The sequence below is a fragment of the Aedes albopictus genome, chromosome 2, assembly GCF_035046485.1.
Source record: "Aedes albopictus strain Foshan chromosome 2, AalbF5, whole genome shotgun sequence".
Lineage (NCBI taxonomy): Eukaryota > Metazoa > Arthropoda > Insecta > Diptera > Culicidae > Aedes > Aedes albopictus.
In genome coordinates, this window is record NC_085137.1 from 157,014,751 (window position 1) to 157,035,026 (window position 20,276).

Genomic DNA, 20,276 nt, shown 5'->3' on the forward strand with positions numbered 1-20,276 from the left:
CGGGTGTACAGCTCTGCCACCGTTCCAAATGTTCTGGCAATAATGTCCATGTCGTCCGCAAAGCACACAAATTGACCGGATTTTATGAAAATCGTTCCCCGGATGTTGAGCCCGGCTCGTCGCATCACACCTTCCAGAGCAATGTTGAAGAGTAGGCATGAGAGTCCGTCACCTTGTCTCAGTCCCCGGCGAGATTTGAATGAACTGGATAGTTCACCCGAAACTCTTACGCAGTTTTGCACACCGTCCATCGTTGCTTTAATCAGTCTAGTCAGCTTCCCAGGAAAGCCGTTTTCGTCCATGATTCTCCATAGCTCTGCGCGGTCGATACTGTCGTATGCCGCTTTGAAGTCGATGAACAGGTGATGCGTTGGGACCTGGTATTCACGGCATTTCTGGAGGATTTGTCGAACGGTAAAGATCTGGTCCGTTGTCGACCGGCCGTCGATAAAGCCGGCTTGATAACTTCCCACAAACTCATTCGTTTTAGGTGAAAGACGACGGAAGATGATCTGAGATAGCACTTTGTAGGCAGCATTCAAAATAGTGATCGCCCTGAAGTTCTCACATTCCAAATGGTTGCCTTTCTTGTGAATGGGGCAGATTACCCCTTCCTTCCACTCCTCCGGTAGCTGTTCGGTTTCCCAGATCCTGACTATCAGCCGATGCAAACAGGTGGCCAACTTTTCTGGGCCCATCTTGATGAGTTCAGCTGCAATACCACCCTTACCAGCTGCTTTGTTGGTTTTGAGCTGATGAATGGCATCCTTAACTTCTCTCAGCGTGGGAGTTGGTTCATGCCCGTCCTCCGTTGCACTGGCATCGTCGTTTCCTCCGTTGTCGTGGGCTCCCGTGCCTACGTTCTCCACGCCGCTCAGGTGCTGATCGAAGTGCTGCTTCCACCTTTCGATCACTTCACGTCCGTCCGTCAAGAGGTCTCCGCCTTTAACCCTGCATATTTCGGCTCGCGGCACGAAGCCGTTGCGGGATGCGTTGAGCTTCTGATAGAACTTCCGTGTTTCTTGGGAACGGCACAGCAGTTCCATTTCTTCACACTCCACTTCTCCCAGACAGCGCTTTTTCTCCCGAAAGAGGCGGGTCTGCTGTTTCCGCTTCTGTTTATAACGTTCCATGTTCTGTCGAGTCCCTTGCTGCAGTATTACCGCCCTCGCTGCGTTCTTCTCCTCCAAAACCGTTCTACACTCTTCGTCAAACCATTCGTTCCGTCGATTCCGTTCCACGTACCCGATGGTGCTCTCGGCTGCGTCGTTGATGGCTGCTTTCACTGTACTCCAGCAGTCCTCTAGAGGGGCCTCATCGAGCTCGCCATCGTCTGGCAACGCGGCCTCGAGATTCTGCGCGTATGCTGAGGCGACATCCGGTTGCTTCAGTCGCTCTAGATTGTACCGTGGCGGTCGCCGGTACCGTACATTGTTGATGACGGAGAGTTTTGGGCGCAGTTTGACTATCACCAGATAGTGGTCGGAGTCGATGTTGGCGCCACGATAGGTCGATAATGTCGATAATGTCGGAGAAGTGCCGTCCGTCAATCAGAACAAGGTCGATTTGAGACTCCGTCTGCTGTGGTGATCTCCAGGTGTAACGATAAGGGAGGCTGTGTTGGAAAACGGTGCTACGTATGGCCATATTTTTGGAGGCGGTGAAATCAATGAGTCGTAGGCCGTTTTCGCACCGACGAACCGACGTGACAGTGGTGTTTCAAAAGTGTCCCCCCTAAATTTAACGGTCGACCAGCGAAGCGACCGAACGCTTCTGTCAAATCAGCGCAGACGCGAACCTTTTCCTATATGTACACACGGGGGTTTGGGTCAAGCTATCAAATCAACGCGAACCGTTATAGAGGTGCCGGTAGTGTTCGGCTATTTTTCATCATGGCGTCGAGGACAACAAATTTGAATTTGTTTGTTCTAGCTGTAACGTCGGCTCGTCGGTGGTTTTCGTTCGTTTTGTATCGTTATACACTATAAATAACCGTTTCAGCTAAATAAAGGATTGATGGTCTCTTTTTTCAGGCTGTCTATATTACAATATCACGCTGCTCATAATACTAAAGGTAGCACAGAGCCATCTAAAAACGCATATTTTTATTGAAATCATGTTTGATATAGTATGCTACAGTAATGGTACAAAGTGATTTTCTAAATAACCCTGGAATTTAAAATGCAGTTTTGTTATAGTTAAAAATGTCCAAAGTAGCCCCCATCCGGTTCTATATGAGATGTGTCCGATTGGTGTATGAACAACTTTTTTGTTTGTATGTTATTGCTCTAACTGCGCGTAGAACGCTTCCTTCTCGTCATCGGGTCTCCCTTCGTGTGGGCAATGGACGTTGATGATGCTGTAGTTGAAGAAACTACCCTTAACTCTTAACATGCACATCCTTGCGTTGATCGGCTGCCACCCGATCACACGTTGTCGCATCTTGCCCAACACTATAAATCCTGTTCCCAGTTAATTAGTGCTGCCACAGCTTTGGTAGAAGGTAGCCGCTTGATGCCCGCTTTTCCACACTTTCTGTCCAGTCCAACAAAGTTCCTGCAACGCCACGATGTCGAAGTTGCGGGGATGTAGTTCGTCGTAGATTAACCTGTCACATCCTGCGAAACCTAGTGACTTGCAATTCCATGTTCCAAGTTTCCAATCGTAGTTATTATTTCGTCGCGTGGGTCTTTGCCGATTGTATCGAGTCGTACGTATTTTCTCCTATGTTATTCGCAATGGGGATTTTTACGGGTGGCTTATTGGGCCTACGCCAACACTCCTGTCTCGCCGGAGGGCCATCGTGCCAGTTCTGTTTAACGTCCCAACCAACACTGGGTCGACCACGCTTATGGGGCTACCACCTTGGATCTAGCTGGGCGTGGTGCAGCGTTTCTTACTCAGCCGCTGGATGCCAGAACAGACGCTGTTTGAGCCGCACCTCCTTGGTGAACAGACGCTCGGATCGTACCTCCTCAATCTAGCTGAAGTCAGAAGGAGAACAGTGCCCATGCTGCACTACCAGCTAAGCACACAACTCTTAGCTGGCGGTCTTTGTCATCGCTTGACCCGTGGAAGCATGAGGTAGGAACTTGTGAGGACCAGAGCTATATTGGACGCTCTCCTTATCGACTCACCGTTTTGGCAGATAACGCCAGACCATGGTTTTAGGCTGATACGGGTAACGCTGGATACATCAAAATCAAGTATTTGGATCGCAGACGAAATGTCTACGTCGTTTGTGACCTTAGATGGATTGAAGCAGGGGGATGCGCTTTCAAATTTATTGTTCAACATTGCACTCGAAGGAGGGATCAGGAGGTCAGGCGTGCAGAGGAATGGCTCTATCATCACACGGTCGCACATGCTCCTCGGTTTTGCGGACGATATTGATCTCATCGACATCGATCGTAGGGCAGTGGAGGAAGCTTATGCTCCTCTGAAAAGAGAGAGACATCGAGGATAGGCTTGACGATTACCTCTACCAAGACGAAGTACATGATAGCGGGTAGAGACAGAAGCAGGCCTAGTGGTGTTAGTGCTAAGGTAAGTGATTCATGGGGATATGTTTGAAGTTATTGAAGAATTTGTTTATCTTGGAACACTTGTGACATGTGACAATGACATTTCCCCTGAAGTGAAAAGGCGTATTGCAGCTGCGAACAGGGCCTTTTACAGATTGCGTAGCCAGCTTAGGTCCCGTAACTTGCAAACGCAAACAAAATGCGTTCTGTATAAGACGCTGATTCTTCAGGTTGCCCTCTACGGTCACGAAGCGTGGACGTTTAAGGAGGTTGACCGAAAAGTTTTTGGAGTTTTTGAGCGCAAAGTGCTGCGGACAATTCTCGGGATCGAAGCAGGCCTTGCTCGAGTGCGGACGTCAAAAATTTTCCCCCGTCGCGTTTTCTTCTCGCGCAGCCGTTTTGCAAAATCCTTTCGAGTTTTGGCTGAAGAAATGTTTAGTGAAAAGCGAAAAGGAAAGAAGATTTTTCTGAGTAAAATTTAAAATGTGCTGTAAGAGTTCGGGTGGTGAAAATTTGTTACGACAAACGGGCTACGCTTTCCAGAAAATGCATTTTTTTGTGACCTGTGGAGGAAACATTTCTCCAGTTAAGATCAGTGCTCGAGTGATGAATAATTGTAGAAATGTTTACGATGATATTGAAGATATAATTAGTGTCGATGCCATTGATTCTACTCCTATTGTTTGAAAAAGCATCGTGGCCGGGTTTCGAAGAGATATGCAGCGGATGGTAACGCTACGAAAACTATGTGCGATTCGAAGAACACTTTCCCGTGGTTCCATTGGTACCATTTTGTCTCCACGATTGTAATTTAAATTCGGTGATAACGCCTAATGGCGATTCGTTGACGATAAAACTAATGATTTATGCGTGCGGAAATATTGTGAAAGAATTTAGCTCCGTGTTATTTTAGTTGAAGCACTTGGTGTTTGTCTTCGCGAGTTCAAAATCTACCGGATACGGCTGATCGTGATAATGGCAGTAGAAGAACCCGATCTATGTGATAACTAAATTAGGAAGAGTAACCAAAGTTCGTTAAGAAATTTACCAAACATTTCTAACAACAAGGCATTAAATGACCATAGAAGCAGTCCCCAGAATAATCACCAATCAAAAAACCTGAAGAAAATATGCTCATGGACAACAAGCCTAACTCAACACACGGGTGAGATCTTTCCATCATAGATGGCATAACTATTAATCTCGATTGCATATTCAATTATCTTTTTATTTCATCTACATTCAACCACATACAGTATGGAGCGTTTGGTACGGTATGTCCACGCATCCTTCCATCCCTGTAGATTCTAGAATTGTTTCGACGCTTCATGTAACATTTTAAAGTCGAGGCATTTCCAAGAATCATCTTTGCGGTAAATACTGCGCAGTAGGCCTGGCCGCTTTGACGCTTGTGTCATATTCTGGATATGCCACAAGCTTCAATATTGACAAGAAAAATAATCGGGCGTGATCTAACCCGGTTATTTTCCAAGATGCTTTCTTGTACTGGCTGCGTATGTATTAGATTAGATTAGATTAGATTAGCAAAGTGCTGCGGACAATTCTCGATGGGAAACAAGAAAATGGAGTTTGGCGCAGACGCATGAATCACGGAGTTGTACCAAGTGCACCAAGGGTATTTTCGACTGGGTGTCACCTGGGATCTTTAATTGTAATGACTCGGCAGTCTTATCAGAGAATTAAGTGAACTACAATGTTCTCGCTCCTTTTTTTCTTATAGAACATTGTAGTTCGCTTAATTCTCTGATAAGACTGCCGAGCCATTACAATTAAAGAAGATGCGAATATTGTGAAACGTATAAAATACGGCAGACTTCAGTGGGCTGGACACGTAGTGCGAATGTCGGCAGAAAGAATAGCGAAAACAATATTCAGCAGAGAACCCGGTAGAGGTAGGAGACTTCATGGGCGGCCGCGAACTCGCTGACTGCACGCGATTGAAGAAGATCTACGATCCCTACATGTTCGGGGAAACTGGAGGAACATCGCCCAAGACCGACGAAGAAGGTGCTCTACTATACGCTCGGCATTGGAGTAAAGTTATTTAGTAGCCAACAAGGTATCAAGGTAGGTACTGTTCCTTTTAATGCCACTAAGAATTTGCATATTTTGACACATAAGTATTTCAACATCAACTGTAAGGTCGTCTTTAGTGTCTCGTATTTGACTTGAATGGGATGATTTCACACTCGTTTTAATTTACTAATTTACACGAATATGAGTAATGCAGTTAGACGTTGGCTTCGATGCCAGGGCTTGGCCCATGCGCTCAGAACAACGAATCAATCCAAGAATCAATCTGCGTTTTTCATCACGTGGGACATTTTATCCAGCTCATCCCTCAGCACACTTTTTTTCCATTCATCTCACTTGCATCACGACGACCGAATGTCGCTGGATGATGGCCGGTTGTTGCCGGGGTTCGGTCGGGCCTGTATTTGTGTGCGCTCCCTCCCCCCATCGCGCGATCCGACCTACACGCCGCCAACCCCAGCGTCGCGCAACGCACCAAGCATTGCATTGCATTTTCGCTCTCACCGGGAATTCAGTTCAGAGGACGAATAGATCCTTTCCATTTGATGTGATATTTTCGATCCCTCGCTTGCTCCCCCAGATTCTCGGCATCCGGGTAGGGGCATCGTCGGGATGTGTGGTGTGGTGGTTGTTGCTGCAGCAGCAAAATGCGCGGGTTCATTTCGGGATCGAATTTTTGCTGCTACTGGCTTCGTTCTGGCGTTTTTTTTTCGGACACTGTAGGTACAGTTTATTACGGGTACAAATGCTCGACCAGACTATGACGAGCGGTCATCATTGGACCGCCGAAAGGTACTGTGAAATGGACGTAAATATTTAACAATATTGACCTATGTAGGCAGTATTTCACAGAATGTTGAGCGAAGCAGTCACAATACTACATGGTAAACTTCAGCAATATGGAGAGACGAACCAGCCAAGGGCTGAAAGTCTCTCAAATAAAGATAAATCAATCAATCAAAAATTCAGCAATATGGCATATGGCGTGCAATATGCTCCACGTTACGTGAATCACGTAACTAACTAAGTTATCTATTTTTTTTTTTCTTTTTCTTGTTCAAAGCCTGATCCAAAAATTAATACAATCATTAAGACATTGATCGCCCAGCTGATGCTCTAGAGCAAGTTTTGTTTTACAGGGGTAAAAACGGAAACTTCTTGGCAGTGATTGATTGAAAGGTAAAAGCAGAATTACGAATGGTGTAAAGAACGTAGGCACGAGAGGCTACGGCTTTCGAAATTCCTCGCAGAAATACTTCAGGAATTACTACGGGAATTTCATCCGGGATTCCTTCGGGAATACTATCCTGGATTCTTACGGGAATCCCGCCTTCGATTTCTGCCGGAATTCCTTCTTGGTTTCCTTCATGAATTCCTTCTGGGATTTCAGAAATTATTTACGAAATTCTCACAGGAGAGCCCCCTGAGAATTCATTCCGGGAATTTCTCCCTGGATTTCTTCAAGAATTTCTTTAGGAATTCCTTCTGGGATTAATTTTGGAATTCATACTAAGATTTCTTCAGAAATTATTCTTGGAATTTCTTTAAGAACTCTTACCGAGATTTTTCCAAGGATTTTTTCAGTAATTCTTACAAGCATACGCACCAACTTGTGGCGTAGATGGGCGGCGAAGGCACTCTAAATCATTTAAATTGATAACTTTGCCACAGTTCATTTAAATTAAGAATATTCTTGTGCATTAAGCTTTAAAAAAGTAGCATTTTGGTTATTTCAAAAAAAGTTCATTAATTATTTTAAGGATTCCTTCGGGAATTCCACCTGTAATTACTTCAGGCGTTTCTCCTGAGATTCTCTCAATAATTACTCCTGGGATTTCTTAACGAATTCCTCCCAGGATGCTGTGGCATACCAATTGAGCACCCCATGCGCAGAGATGCAAGTCGTCAGCATTCGCGTGTCATTGAACACCGCGACTTATTCGCACTCCATACCTTCCATGCCTTAGGCCTTCCATGCCTTCCATGCCTTAGGCACCCTACACACACTACTCAAACGGTTAAAAATTACCAATTTTAGCGTGACTTACTTAATGGATGCTCCCATTCTTTATTACACCAACGTACCTAACCTCGAAATGACTGACAATTCTCAGGTCATTTTGACAGATGCACCATGAGCATGAAAAGGACGGCAACAAGATCGATAAAGTAGAATATATGATCCGTCTTTTTCGTGCATGTATGTGGTTTGTCAAAATGACCTGAGAAGTGTCAATCATTTTCATGCCCAAGTAACAATTTTAATTTTATCAAAGTTTTTTAGCGATTCAAAAATCCTAAACATAAAACCATTGATGCCGACTTGAAAATGCTCTCGAGTTCTTGTATGCCTCAATAAGCCCACGTTCTGGCTAGTTGGCCCAGTCTTATTCGGGTCTACAGGACTTCGTATGCAAACCGGCTTAGGATTTCGGGTTGTATCATAGTTTTATCAATCTTCTAAATAAAACCATCTTCTGACTTGTCAAATAATTGTTTTGATTATTTTTCACTCTCAATATTTGATCGTCAGAATAAATTATGCTTGGTTGTTTATCCAGCCATCAATTGGAAAGATGCAGATATGGAATTCAGATTTGTTTTCCTATTTAATACGTGTCAGGAGACATGCCACGGAAAATTTGTGGTGAATGTGACTGTGATAATGACAAAAACTAAGTGCGCCACACAAACTATGCATAATTTGGAAGTTAAATGCATTTAATTTACTCGGTGGAATTGGGTGCATAAAAGGCTTTTTCAACACAGCGGAGTTTAAAAGACACTATGTATTTTTTCTGACAAAATAAAATTATGGTAACGTGTTGTATGGTTTAATTTGATCTTAAGCTGTACGTGAAATCATAGATTTGAGTAATAATTTTTCTGTATTTACATAAATTATCCCGGCTAGGCGACATATTTTTCTGATAAAACTCTGTGTTCCTGATGATTCCTCCAATAGGACTAACCCTCCTGAGGTAGTCATAACTGAGCTCATGATACAACTAGCGGTTTTATCACAGCATTTTTTTTGGTTTGTGTTACGGCCACGAAATCTTTTGTTGGTTTTATGCATTGCCTCACAGTTTTGTGTATTTGTTTACAAAAAAAAATCTCTCCAACAACAACCGCAAATGCAAGTTTTATTGAAATGGTATATAATAAGTGATAAAACCAATTCATGTCTACTTGCAAGTTTTTAACTGAAGATGTTTATAGCAGAAGTTATATGATAGTTTTATGGAACGCCAAAGGTTCAAAGTAAAAAACTACCACATAAAACTAATTTAGAACAACTAGCTTTTTGACATGCTCGTATAAAACCAGGATAAAACATGAATAAACCTTCAAGGCGTGCTGATTGTTACTTGGGGCAGTCGCTTCTGAAGGTTTTGAGGATTAGCCAGAACAAGGGGACTGACTGGAAAGAGGCGTTACAAGAATATACGTACATGTACTCAATTACGCCTCATTCGACAACAGGTGTGGCCCCGGCCAATCTAATGTTTGGCCGGCGTTTTCGTGATTTGATACCACACGTACAAGACTGTACATTGGACGATGGAGAACTACGTGACAAGGACTGGGTTGCCAAGTATCGAGCTAAGGAAAACAGGGATAAAAGAGTCGGAGCAAGAGAATCGCCGGTCGTTGTCGGGGATCAGGTTTTGATGAAGAATCTGTTGCCACAAAACAAACTATCTTCCAAGTTCTTGCCAACGCCAGCAACAGTAGTCGACAGGATCGGAAACAGCGTCACCCTCAAAACAAGTGAAGGTCAGCTGTACAAGCGGAATACGTCACATGTAAGGCCTTTTATCCAGCAATCCAACGTCGAAGCTCATGTTCCGGAACCAGCGGACCTGGAGGTATCATCCGGCACTGCGAATATGACGGGTGAAAGACCACAACGTGAAAGAAGACTTCCAAAGCGTTTTGATGATTACTTGGTATGAGAACTAAGTATACTACTTTCGATAAAATAAATGAGATATGTTGTGCTTATTGATTACTATTGGCAACACTGAACAAACTGAAATACATAAACAAATAATCTAGCAAGTCGCGTGTTTCAATCTCAACAAATATGATGTGCTGGTGACCGGAGCAACTATTGGGGAACACCTTAACAATCTGTCGAGAGTATTAGAGAAGCTCTGGGTTGCTGGATTCCGGCTCAACAAAGAGAAATGTGAATTGTTCAAGCAACGACTCCAATTTTTGGGACACATCGTGGATGGAGACGGTCTTCACAAAGATCCGGAGAAAGTTCGAGCGATTATGGATGTGGCGAGACCAGCAAACGTGAAACTACTACGACAATTTCTTAGAATGGTTACGTACTACTCGAAGTTTATTCCGAACGTATCAGCTACACTTAGCCCATTGTATCGGCTGTTAAAGAAGGATGTGAATTATGAATGGACTTCCGACTGCGAGGCTGCGTTCCAGGATATCAAGCTGAATATTTGCTCGGACAACGTGTTGATTCCATACAATCCTTATTGGCCGGTAGTATTAGTTACGGATGCTTCTGGCAAAGGCATTGGTGCTGCGCTGTTTCAAGTGTGTCCAGATGGAAATCAAAGACCAGTGACTTTTATTTCAAGAGTACTAAAAAATCACGAGAAGGAATACTCTCCGCTGGATATAAAAGCTTTGGTTGTGTATTACGTTGTTCGGAGGTTGAGCGGTTATCTACTTGGACGAAATTTCACAATCTGGACCGATTATCATCGGCTAGTATCACTTTTGGACGAGAAGGCATTCCGGATATGGTGTTTGGCAAGCTGCAGCACTGGGCAGTGTTCCTGGCCAATTATGATTACGAGATCAAATACATCAAAGGAGTCAGCAACAAGGTGTCCGATTTTCTATCAAGATTTCCGGTATTGTGCTGTGAAGACGACGATATTAACGATGAAGAAGCGATGTACCTGCAGTTCATAGAATTTGAAACAAGATCGTTGGTAGAACGGCAGCAGTTAATTGTTGAAACTCGACGAGATTCTGCCCTGAGTCGTGTTGTGAACTACGTCAAGACTAGATGGCCAACCAATGTACAAGACTCAGAGTTGAAGATGTTCTTCGTCCGCAGAACAGAGCTAATCGTGGAAGAGGAACAACTGATGTGGGGTTACCGTACCGTGGCACCTGCGAAACTTCGGACATTCCTGCTTCAAGAATTGCACTCAATGCATATGGGGATCGTCAAGATGAAGTCGTTGGCGAGGAATTATTTCTAGTGGCCTAGCATCGACAAGGATATTGAAGACTTGGGTAAGCGATGTGAACAATGTATCCAGTTCCGGCCTGAATCAGGGAATGTGCCGATTTCTCCATGGAAGCTATGTTCCCGGCCATTCGAACGAGTTCACATAGATCATCTGTTTTTGAAGAATAAGAACTTCCTGATCATAACGGATAGCTACTCCAAATGGGTGGAAGTTTATTTGGTGAGTTGGTTGACACCTAAAGAGACCGTTTGGACGTGAAATGAGGACTAGATTTGATACCTTGCGAAAGGACAACGTTGTGACAACGTTACGGAATACTGCTGGCGAAGATACTAAGAATCCTCAAGTAGTTCCTGCTAGAGGACGCCCAAGACCAAATACTGGATAAATCCCAGCTGGAAATGGTATGAATACCTGAAGAAATGTTAATGGGAGTTCCTGAAGGAATTCATGCAGAAAGTTCTGATAGTATCTACATATAGAAATGCGTGGAGAAAACTATGAAATAATCACAGTAAAATTACTGAAGGATTCCCAGGAGGCATTTCTGGAGAAACTCCAAGGCGATTACTCCACAGATTTCAGCAGAAATTCTAATTGCTCCAAGAATGTTTGCTGTGATTACTCCAGATATTTTTCTTTGGATTTCCTCCAGCCTATTGAAGTTCCTCCAAGGCTGTTTGGAATCCTCCAAAATTCTCTGCTATGAATCATCCAAGGATTTTCCCACGGATTTTTGATGAATTCCTTCAGAAAATGATACTGTGACTCTTCCAAAAAATCTTGTTGCGATTTCTCCTGCAAGTTTTCCAAAAACTGTTCTAGGAATGTCTCCTGAAAATCCTATCGAAATGTCCTCAAGGGATTTGTCCATGGAATCTTCAAAGAATTCCTCTTGAAGCTCATCCAGGAACGCCTGCTGGGATTCCTCTAAAAATGTGCTCAAGGAATTTTTCCAATAGGTAATTCTTCCATAAACGTCTCCGGTGACTCTTTTAGAATTTTTTTTTTTCATGGAATCCTAAATTCCTGCTCAATTATTTCCAGGAATTTTTGCTGGGATTTCTCAAGCATTTCCAGCTTGAATTTGCCCAATATTAGCTCTCAGGAGTCCTTCAGGAATTCTCGGAGGATGCCCAGCAATAATATCTATGATAATAGTCCAAAGACACTCAATAAACATTCATGGACGGCTCCCACCAGACATTTCTGAAGGAGTCCCAGTAGCATTGTTTTTATCTAAAACGAAGAATCACATTCTGCTACACCGAACTGTAAACCATATACTTATAATTATTTTCATACTGAGTATTTAATGTGAATGTAAGTATATATGTAAGGGCCCATATAGCCGAGGCAGTAAACGCACGGGTATTCAGCATGACCATGCTGAGGGTGACGGGTTCGATTCCCGGTCGGTCCAGGATCTTTTCGTAAAGGAAATTTCCTTGACTTTCTTGGGCATAGAGTATCTTCGTGCCTGCCACACGATATACGCATGCAAAATGGTCATTGGCAGAGGAAGCTCTCAGTTAATAACAGTGGAAGTGCTCATAGAACACTAAGCTGAGAAGCAGGCTTTGTCCCAATGAGGACGTTACGCCAAGAAGAGAGAGAGAGTAAGTATATATGTATTCTTCATCTCTGATTGTTAACGAAGGCCCGAAAGTCACATGTAAAAGTGTTAAATAATTATAGGGTATTGATTCCCTTATTAAGAATGTGGTTCCCATTTCCATCCTACGAAAAACAAAGGATTGAAGCGCTGTTTGTTTTGTTTCTTATTTTTGTATTTTTTGTTAGAAGTGAGCACCCACGAAAACGAAAAAAAACGGAATCAATCGGCGCCGTAGTCGCTTGTTTTCGAATAGGATGAATATGGGAGCGTGAGATTACTGAAGGAACACATAGGGAATCGCGCCACTTGGGCGGTGGCTTCTATTTTCGTCTGTTTTCCACTATAACTCAGTTAAATTTGAACCAATTGACACAATTTTTGGAATGCGGTGAGTAGGTAAAGTATCTACCCGTGTACAACATTTCAAGTCAACTGGTTCAAAATTGACTGAGTTATAGTGGAAAACAGACGAATATAGAAGCCACCGCCCAAGTGGCGCGATACCCTACCCTAGTTGTTAATTTTTCAGCGATTGAACTTTCAAATTAATTATCTTGTAACAGGCTCTTTACCGTTTAATTAATTTTATCAGAACCCCGGTCATGTATGCGAGTGAACTGAAAATTTGTACAAACAATCCTTCAGAAGAACATCCAAGTATTCCATCAATAATTCATCCAGAAATTACTGCAGACATGGATTTCTTCAGATTTTTCATCGAGAGATTCTTAAAGAAATTCTTCCAGGAATCCGATAAGAAAGCTCTCCTGAGATTCTCTAAGCCTAAGGAATTCCTCATGGAATTGCTTCCGGTATTCCTCATGAGGTTTCTTCAAAAATTACCCCAGGGATTTACCAGGGAATTCCTTCTGTGATTCTGATGATTTCAGGAACAACTACCGATATTATTTTAAAAATGCCTCAAAGAACTTTTCTTGGAATTCCTTCAGAAATTCTTCCAGGAATTCTTTTAGAAACTCCTCGGAGAATTAATCGAAGACTTCACCCAAGAATTATTTGTAGTTTTCCTTGGCAATTCTTCTTGGAATTGTTTCCGAGATTTCTCTTGGGGTTTCTTCAGGATCTCCTCCAATTCCTTCAAGAACTGAGAAAGGAATCCCTCCAAGAGTTCCTGTACGTACACTTTTTAAGATTCCTTCAGGATTTCCTAAGGAATTTCAGCGAATTCTTCAGTACTTCCCCTGGGATTTCTTCAGAAACTTCTCCTGGAATTCCCTCAGAAATTATTCCTAACATTCCTCCAGGAATTCCTTCAGGGATTCCACCAGGGATTTTTCATCTAATTTATTCAGGGAGTCCTCCAGAAACTCCTCTAAAGATTTCTCAATGAATTTCTGTAGAGATTCCTCTAGAAATTCTTATAAAGATTCCTCTAGGAATACCTCCAGAAACTCCTGCAGGGACTCCACCAGGAATTACGCTATTGATTCCTCCTGAAAAAGCTCCATTGATTCTTCAAGGAAATCCTCCAGGAATTCCTGCAGGGATTTTTTTAGGGATTTCTCCAGGAACTCCGCTAGAGATTTCTCAAGGAATTCCTACAGGCATGTTTCCAGGTATTCCTTCAGGAATTGTTCTAGAGAATCCTGCCCTAAGAATTTTTCTATGAATTCCTTTAGGAATACCTCCAGGCATTCCTCCAGAAGTTTCTCAAGGAGTTTCTATGGGGATTTCTCCAGGCATTCCTCCAAGAACTCGTTCAGGGACACCTTCAGGAATACCTATAAAAATTCCACCAGCAGAAATTACTCCAGGATTTTTTTCAGACATAACTGCCGCAGCTTTTCCAGAAATTTCTCCAGGAAATCCTCCAGGAATTTTTACAGGGATTCTTACGGAAATTCCTCCAGTAATTACTCCAAAATTAACTCCTGGAATTCCTCCAGAAATTCCTCTAGGAATTTCTTCAGAAATTTCTACAGGGATCTCTCCCAGAATTCCTCTAGAGATTCCTTTAGGATTTTTGCGTGGAAGAATTCCACGGAATTTCCCCATGAATTCCTCTATGGATTTCTCCAGGAATTTGTCCAGAAGTTCCTCCAGAAATTGTTTCAGTGATTCCCCCAGGTTCAAAGCACCCCCCCCCCCCTCCACCCGCTTGCTACGTCAATGGTTAAAATATAATGATGCATTTGCACTTTAGTTTCGACCATCCCCATGATCAAAGGCTAGTAGAAATAATTTAAGTGATTTTATTTCAATAATCAGATATGTAGAACTTTTTGGAACACTTGTTTCGTAATAAATATGAAGGTATGATATATTTTTAACATTTGGATTATGAAACATGACAAAATAATATTTATTCTAAAGTATTATTGTATACCTTTAAACAGTTTAAATGTTGAGCAATTTTAATATTATATTCTTGAAAAAGTTCATTATTATTTGGATCATCTTCAATCTACGCAATACGCAGATACTGAATTCAAGTATCCCCTGGACGCAAAAAAAAAGAGAATAGAACGCACTTTTAATCATAAACGAAGCCCCCTTCGTTGTCCTTCGTCCCTGACCTACCCAGGATAAACTCCCCTAGCACAGCACAGAGGCTTAGGAAATCCCTCACGCGTAATCATTAATGGAACGATATAACCCGCAGCCAGCGACGAAAAAAAAAGCTGATGAAACGCATCAACCGAAAAAATCCAGCCCGGACTTACCTGTACCATTTTGGTGGTTCGCCTTCGCTTCAAATTGCCTCACAAGAAGATGTACGGTACGTACGATTCGGTGCAATTCGGTTGCGTTTCTTGTTTACTTTCCCCTCCTTATGGTCGTCTTCGTCCTTGCGTAATTCGGCGGCCACCCTTGCCTAGATATTCGGGCCGTTTCTTGTCCGTTTTCTTCTCTACACACACATACACAGCTTTCAGCGAGTGGCCTCTGCACGTTTTAATCCATTCGATTCGGGCAATTGTGTTTCTTATTTGAATCCTTTCTTCCGGTTGCAATTCTATCGGAACACTTTCTGATGCACTTTCCGATGGAATCACTCTTAGATCTTACCACGCACTTATCACCAGTAGCAACCCACTTTGGAAGCTATAAGTTATTAAGAATCTTCCAACAGCTTCCGATTGAATCGTTGAATCGTCAATTCCAAAATCCACCGAACAAAAAAAGCACTGCCCCGTCTTTGGATGTTCTATAGCGCACGCACTCGGCGGACTCGCGGAAAATCGCGTCTTGCTTCCACTTGAACTTCAGAACGATTGAATCGACGAGCGCGACCAGCCACGGATTGTTCCCCCTTTGCTGGCTGGCTGGCTGGCGCGAATGCGAATACTACAATAGAGCGGAAAAAAAAATCTCTGCGTAAGCGTGCATATACCTCCCGATCCCTATGTACAACTACAACTCACCGCACTAGAAGAGCGGTAGGAACACGGGATCCTGGATCGGAACCGGCGCGCGCGAGAACCAATACACACAGAAGCCACACTTTTTGTCCCTGCAACAGCAACTAGCAGCAGCAGCAGCAGCAGCACACGGTCTCTGTTGTGAATATGCCGCCGAAAAGGACGACGACGACGACAATGTTGTACGTGTGTTTATATGTATGCAGTCCTTGTGCAGCGCCAGCCGCCACAGATGCACGGCGAGGATATACCTATCCTGAACAACGCAAGGATACGAATATAAATACACACCAGGGGGAGATTATTCGCGGTGCGGAATGGGACACAACACAATCCGAGCAACGACGTGCGCGCGACCGAACAAACGAAGAACCACGCTGGATTTTGACTCGCGAGATGCGGTGCGGCGCGAACTGGTAAACAAAAACAATCCACTGCTCGAATGTTTGACGTTTTCATTTAGCCGGTACAGTGAAGCCGATCTAAATAGGTAATCGAGCAGATGATTTTTCCTGAAATATTTTTCCACATTAGGGGCGTGACACAAGCTCTAGAGACATTACACGGAGAAACTGAAAAACTCAAAATTAGGTACTTTTAAACTCAAATTTGAGTTCTTTTTCATCTCCCTTTTCATGCGCTCTTTCTGTTGTTGTCAGAGAGTGAAGAGAGAAACAGCCCAACTTTTGCAGTTCCGTGCGTCAAGCCAAAACTGAGTTTCTAGCACAGTACTCAAATTTGAGTGAATACAATCTAGTCAAAATTTCGGTTGAGTGGAAAAAACTTAAAATTAGGTATTTTTTTCACATGGAAGCAAGCGGGAACAACCCAACAAAAACATCGATTCCATCAACTCAAAATTGGCTTGACGCACGCAACCCCGAAGTTGGGTGGAAAGAACTCACTTTTGGGTAGTTTCGTCTCTCCGTGTAGGTCATAATAAAGCCACAGAGAACAGACATCCAAGTCCAGTTCCGAAGCTGTGTAAGGAATTTAACGGCCATTTGAAATCGGCAACACAAGTGGCAATACCGTGGCGCTGCAATCGGTTAATTGCCCATACTAATTTAATTCACCACTTGAAATGTTTCAATTCACCACTGACTGTGGCAATATCGTGTTTGGTGGCGTTAGTGTTGTCATCGTGTATTGGTTTGCAACCTTACTCGAGTAAAGATTCAAATCCTTACACAACCTTCCGAATGAAATTTGTTCTAGCCTGGATGTCTGTTCTCTGTGATAAAGCTGAGTAAATACTCTCTGCTCAGATCTCTGTGAAGCTTCACAGAGATTTGCTCCACGGCTTCACAGAGATTTAGTAAAGAGTATTAACCAGGGGGCTGACATACCGCCTCCTATTGCGTAGCCAGCATAAAAATATGAAAATCATAAAAAAAAACACATAAAAAGCATAATTTTCATAAACAAAATTTCCATCGCAGCAAACACAGATCACATGTCAGATTTTTTCATCGTTACCATGATAAAGACAGAAGATCAATGCTCCGGAAAAAAAATGCTATGCCACCGTCATGACGCGTCATCCTGCTCCATGTCCTTCATATTGCCCATATTGTCCTCCACAATTTCGAACGATCATCGACCGAACCCAAAAGGGCCCAAATCAGAATTCACAGATCCGGTAGCTGTTGTCGGGATCAGGCGATGACCAATCAGTCCCTGTTGTCTTTACTGGAGGTGACGCGTACTCCTGCGAAATCCGTAGCAAGGAGATTCAGAAGATCAGCTCCAGCAACAGAAAAAGAACCCAACCGGCAACCGGAGTCATACTGGAGTGGAAAAATTTGGTTCGAACACAGCCGAACTCGGCCAGAAACTGGTCGATCATTCGGTGGACAATATGGATAACCTGGAGCGGCACGACGCTGAATCACAGAGCCACTGATGGTGCGACGAAGAATGGACGAAATAGGTTTTACCCAGGGCCCTGGCAGCGCCATAGCAACAGCATGCCTCGCAGCATGCATTCGAGCGTAGCCAGCATAACTCGATTTCAAGCAGTGGGCACAAGTTGTCAACCATATTAGCAACGGATCCAAGTCGTCAAAAATGTAAATATTTTTAGTTTGTTTACTGTCAGGTTGTCTTGTTGGTTATCGAATAGAACCACGCATCGGAAACATCGCAAATTACTTGTCTAATTGAGAACGAAACTTTACCGGATAATAGGCTACTGGCAAAACCAGAGAACAGACATCCAGTTTCGAAACTGTGTAAGGAATTTAACGGCCATTTGAAATCGGCAACACAAGTGGCAATAGCGTGGCCCTGCAATCGGTTAATTTCCCATACTAATTTAATTCACCACTTGAAATGTTTCTATTCACCACTGACTGTGGTGGGAACGTCCATAAATTACGTCACGCCAAATTTGCTGATTTTCAACCCCCCCTCCCCCCTATGTCACACTTTTTGTATGAGGACTCGAAAAGTTTTCTATGGGTCGTCACACTTTGCTGAACCCCCCTCCCCCCTCAGAGCGTGACGGAATTTATGGACGATCCCCAATATGGTGTTTGATGGCGTTAGCTCAGTGTCGCGGACTGACTCAATATGCTCTCTCATCGGGAGCCAAACATCGAGAGTCAAACATTGAAGATGGAGGTTATGTTAAGCCTTGTTGAACCTGTGTGATTGATTGAAGAGTATTGTTATCTAGGTGCTGCGGATATAATCAAAACTGTTGTCACAATATCTTCATTTGCCGCTGCCAAGCCGTTGGAAAGCGAGGAGAAGGATAAACATTGTTTTGAGCCCATTTTAGCTAATTTTGTAACAACTATCCATCAAAATTTCCATCGCGAATGGAAACCCGCATAAAGATTTACAGTTTGTCTTAATCTCCAAACAGTAATTGTCTTGTATCTGTTGTTGTTAATGTATGATAAATAGTTGCTTTTATGTCGCAGAATGTGAGATTCAACGCAGTCGACTATAAATTAAGGTATAAGCAATCTATACCAAGTGGTCACATTATATTATACTGTGCAAGTATTGTTGAATGATATGGAGATGGGAGTTCGGAAGTAATGGCGGCAATATTAACTCACCTTATATCATACTGTTTGTGCTTATTTCGTGCAACACACTAACACGCGTGCGTTTCATTATATGTTACTGATGTTTGACAATATGATAAGCAGTTGCATGCATCGGTATTTGTGAACCAATGAAAATCGGCTGATGGCTGCAATGAGAACTTTCAAAACAAAGAAAAAAAATCGGACCAGCAGCAGCAGCAGCCGCAGCAGTAAACGTACTTATAAGTGGTAAGTATTTTATCTAACGGAATAATGTCTACTCAACGAAAACCTACATTGTATCTTTTGTCCCCGTAGTCGGAAACGGTTTCCATCCGGAGGCATTGGCGGTCGTCCTCATCGGTGCCCTACAGCTGCAAATTTCAATGTCGCTAGAACCAGACGACAACATCTGGATGGTTCGGCAAAGAGGCATGAGGTGCATCGTCCCCCCACGGTAAGTATTTTCCATCAGACAGATTATAGTGTTTCTACAGTTGATCAGTGAACTAATAATTGTTAATATTTCTCCTGTAGGCGCTGTTTCCTTATGCACGGTTGCGCTTCCAACGCTAGGACAATCAAGTGTGGATTGACCTTCCCTTGATTCGATCTCCAAACCAGCGGCTGAAGCTTTTCGGGCATTTCGTCGCTTCGTGATTGCTGACAACAATGAAGCTGGAGCAGAAAACAACCTATTTACATGGCATATAGCATGAATGCATATTACGGTGTAATTAATAAATGAAATTGTTTCATTAATTCTTATTTGATTCGTTTTTGGTTTTACTCTTCGTAACTTTATGTGTGCAATATGGAATGCAGTTATTTTACTATGGAGAACTATAAATCACTAGTTACACATACAGTATTCGTTTTCGTTCAAATTTACGGTCAAACTGTTCCCCAACCATTTGCTATACAATGAATTGTCTGAAAAAAATGGATAATATATCGACCATATTCTTTACTGTATTGCGAAAAATTTGTTCGGGAAAATGAGCGATTTTTTATGGTAACCTATCTTAACCGCCTATTCCACATACTGTAATTTGGCTGCTTACCATTTGTCAAACAGGCAAATCTGTACGTGGTATGGTTATCTTACTGTTATCTCGGATAGTTTGAGAAATGGTTGATTGACAATTGCTAATAGTCATCAACAGTATGTGAAACGCTAAATTTACAGTTAGTGATTATGCGGGAAATAATAAACTTTGAACACGAGAACAAAATCGGAATAATGGTGGATTGATCATGTTTACCATTTCCGAACAGCGTCGCGACGGCTTGTTTCACAACCGCGCTGAGAGAGGTGGTTGCAAGAAAATTGAACGCTCGTGCGTGCTGTGTGCCGGGAGTGTGTAAAGTGTGTGTTAGCTAGCTTGAAAAATAAAACCGTTTCTATTCGCACC

The 20,276-nt window shown here is 42.9% G+C and overlaps 1 protein-coding gene across 3 annotated transcripts in view; it reads right to left on the reverse strand.

Annotated features, from left to right (window-relative positions):
• Positions 1 to 16,250, reverse strand: part of LOC109424232 (neuroguidin) — a 151,217-nt gene extending 134,967 nt beyond the window's left edge. The window contains exons 1-2 of one of the 3 annotated variants that reach the window (XM_019699313.3): positions 15,824 to 16,250; positions 15,122 to 15,746 (exon numbers count right to left, since the gene is read on the reverse strand). In XM_019699313.3, the coding sequence (XP_019554858.3) occupies positions 15,122 to 15,130 (9 nt within the window). In that variant the 5' untranslated portion in view covers positions 15,131 to 15,746; positions 15,824 to 16,250. Of the gene's footprint in view, positions 1 to 15,121; positions 15,773 to 15,823 lie in introns of all 3 variants that reach the window. The other 2 variants (XM_019699314.3, XM_062850634.1) reach the window with 2 other exon arrangements.
• Positions 16,251 to 20,276: the final 4,026 nt, after the last annotated feature.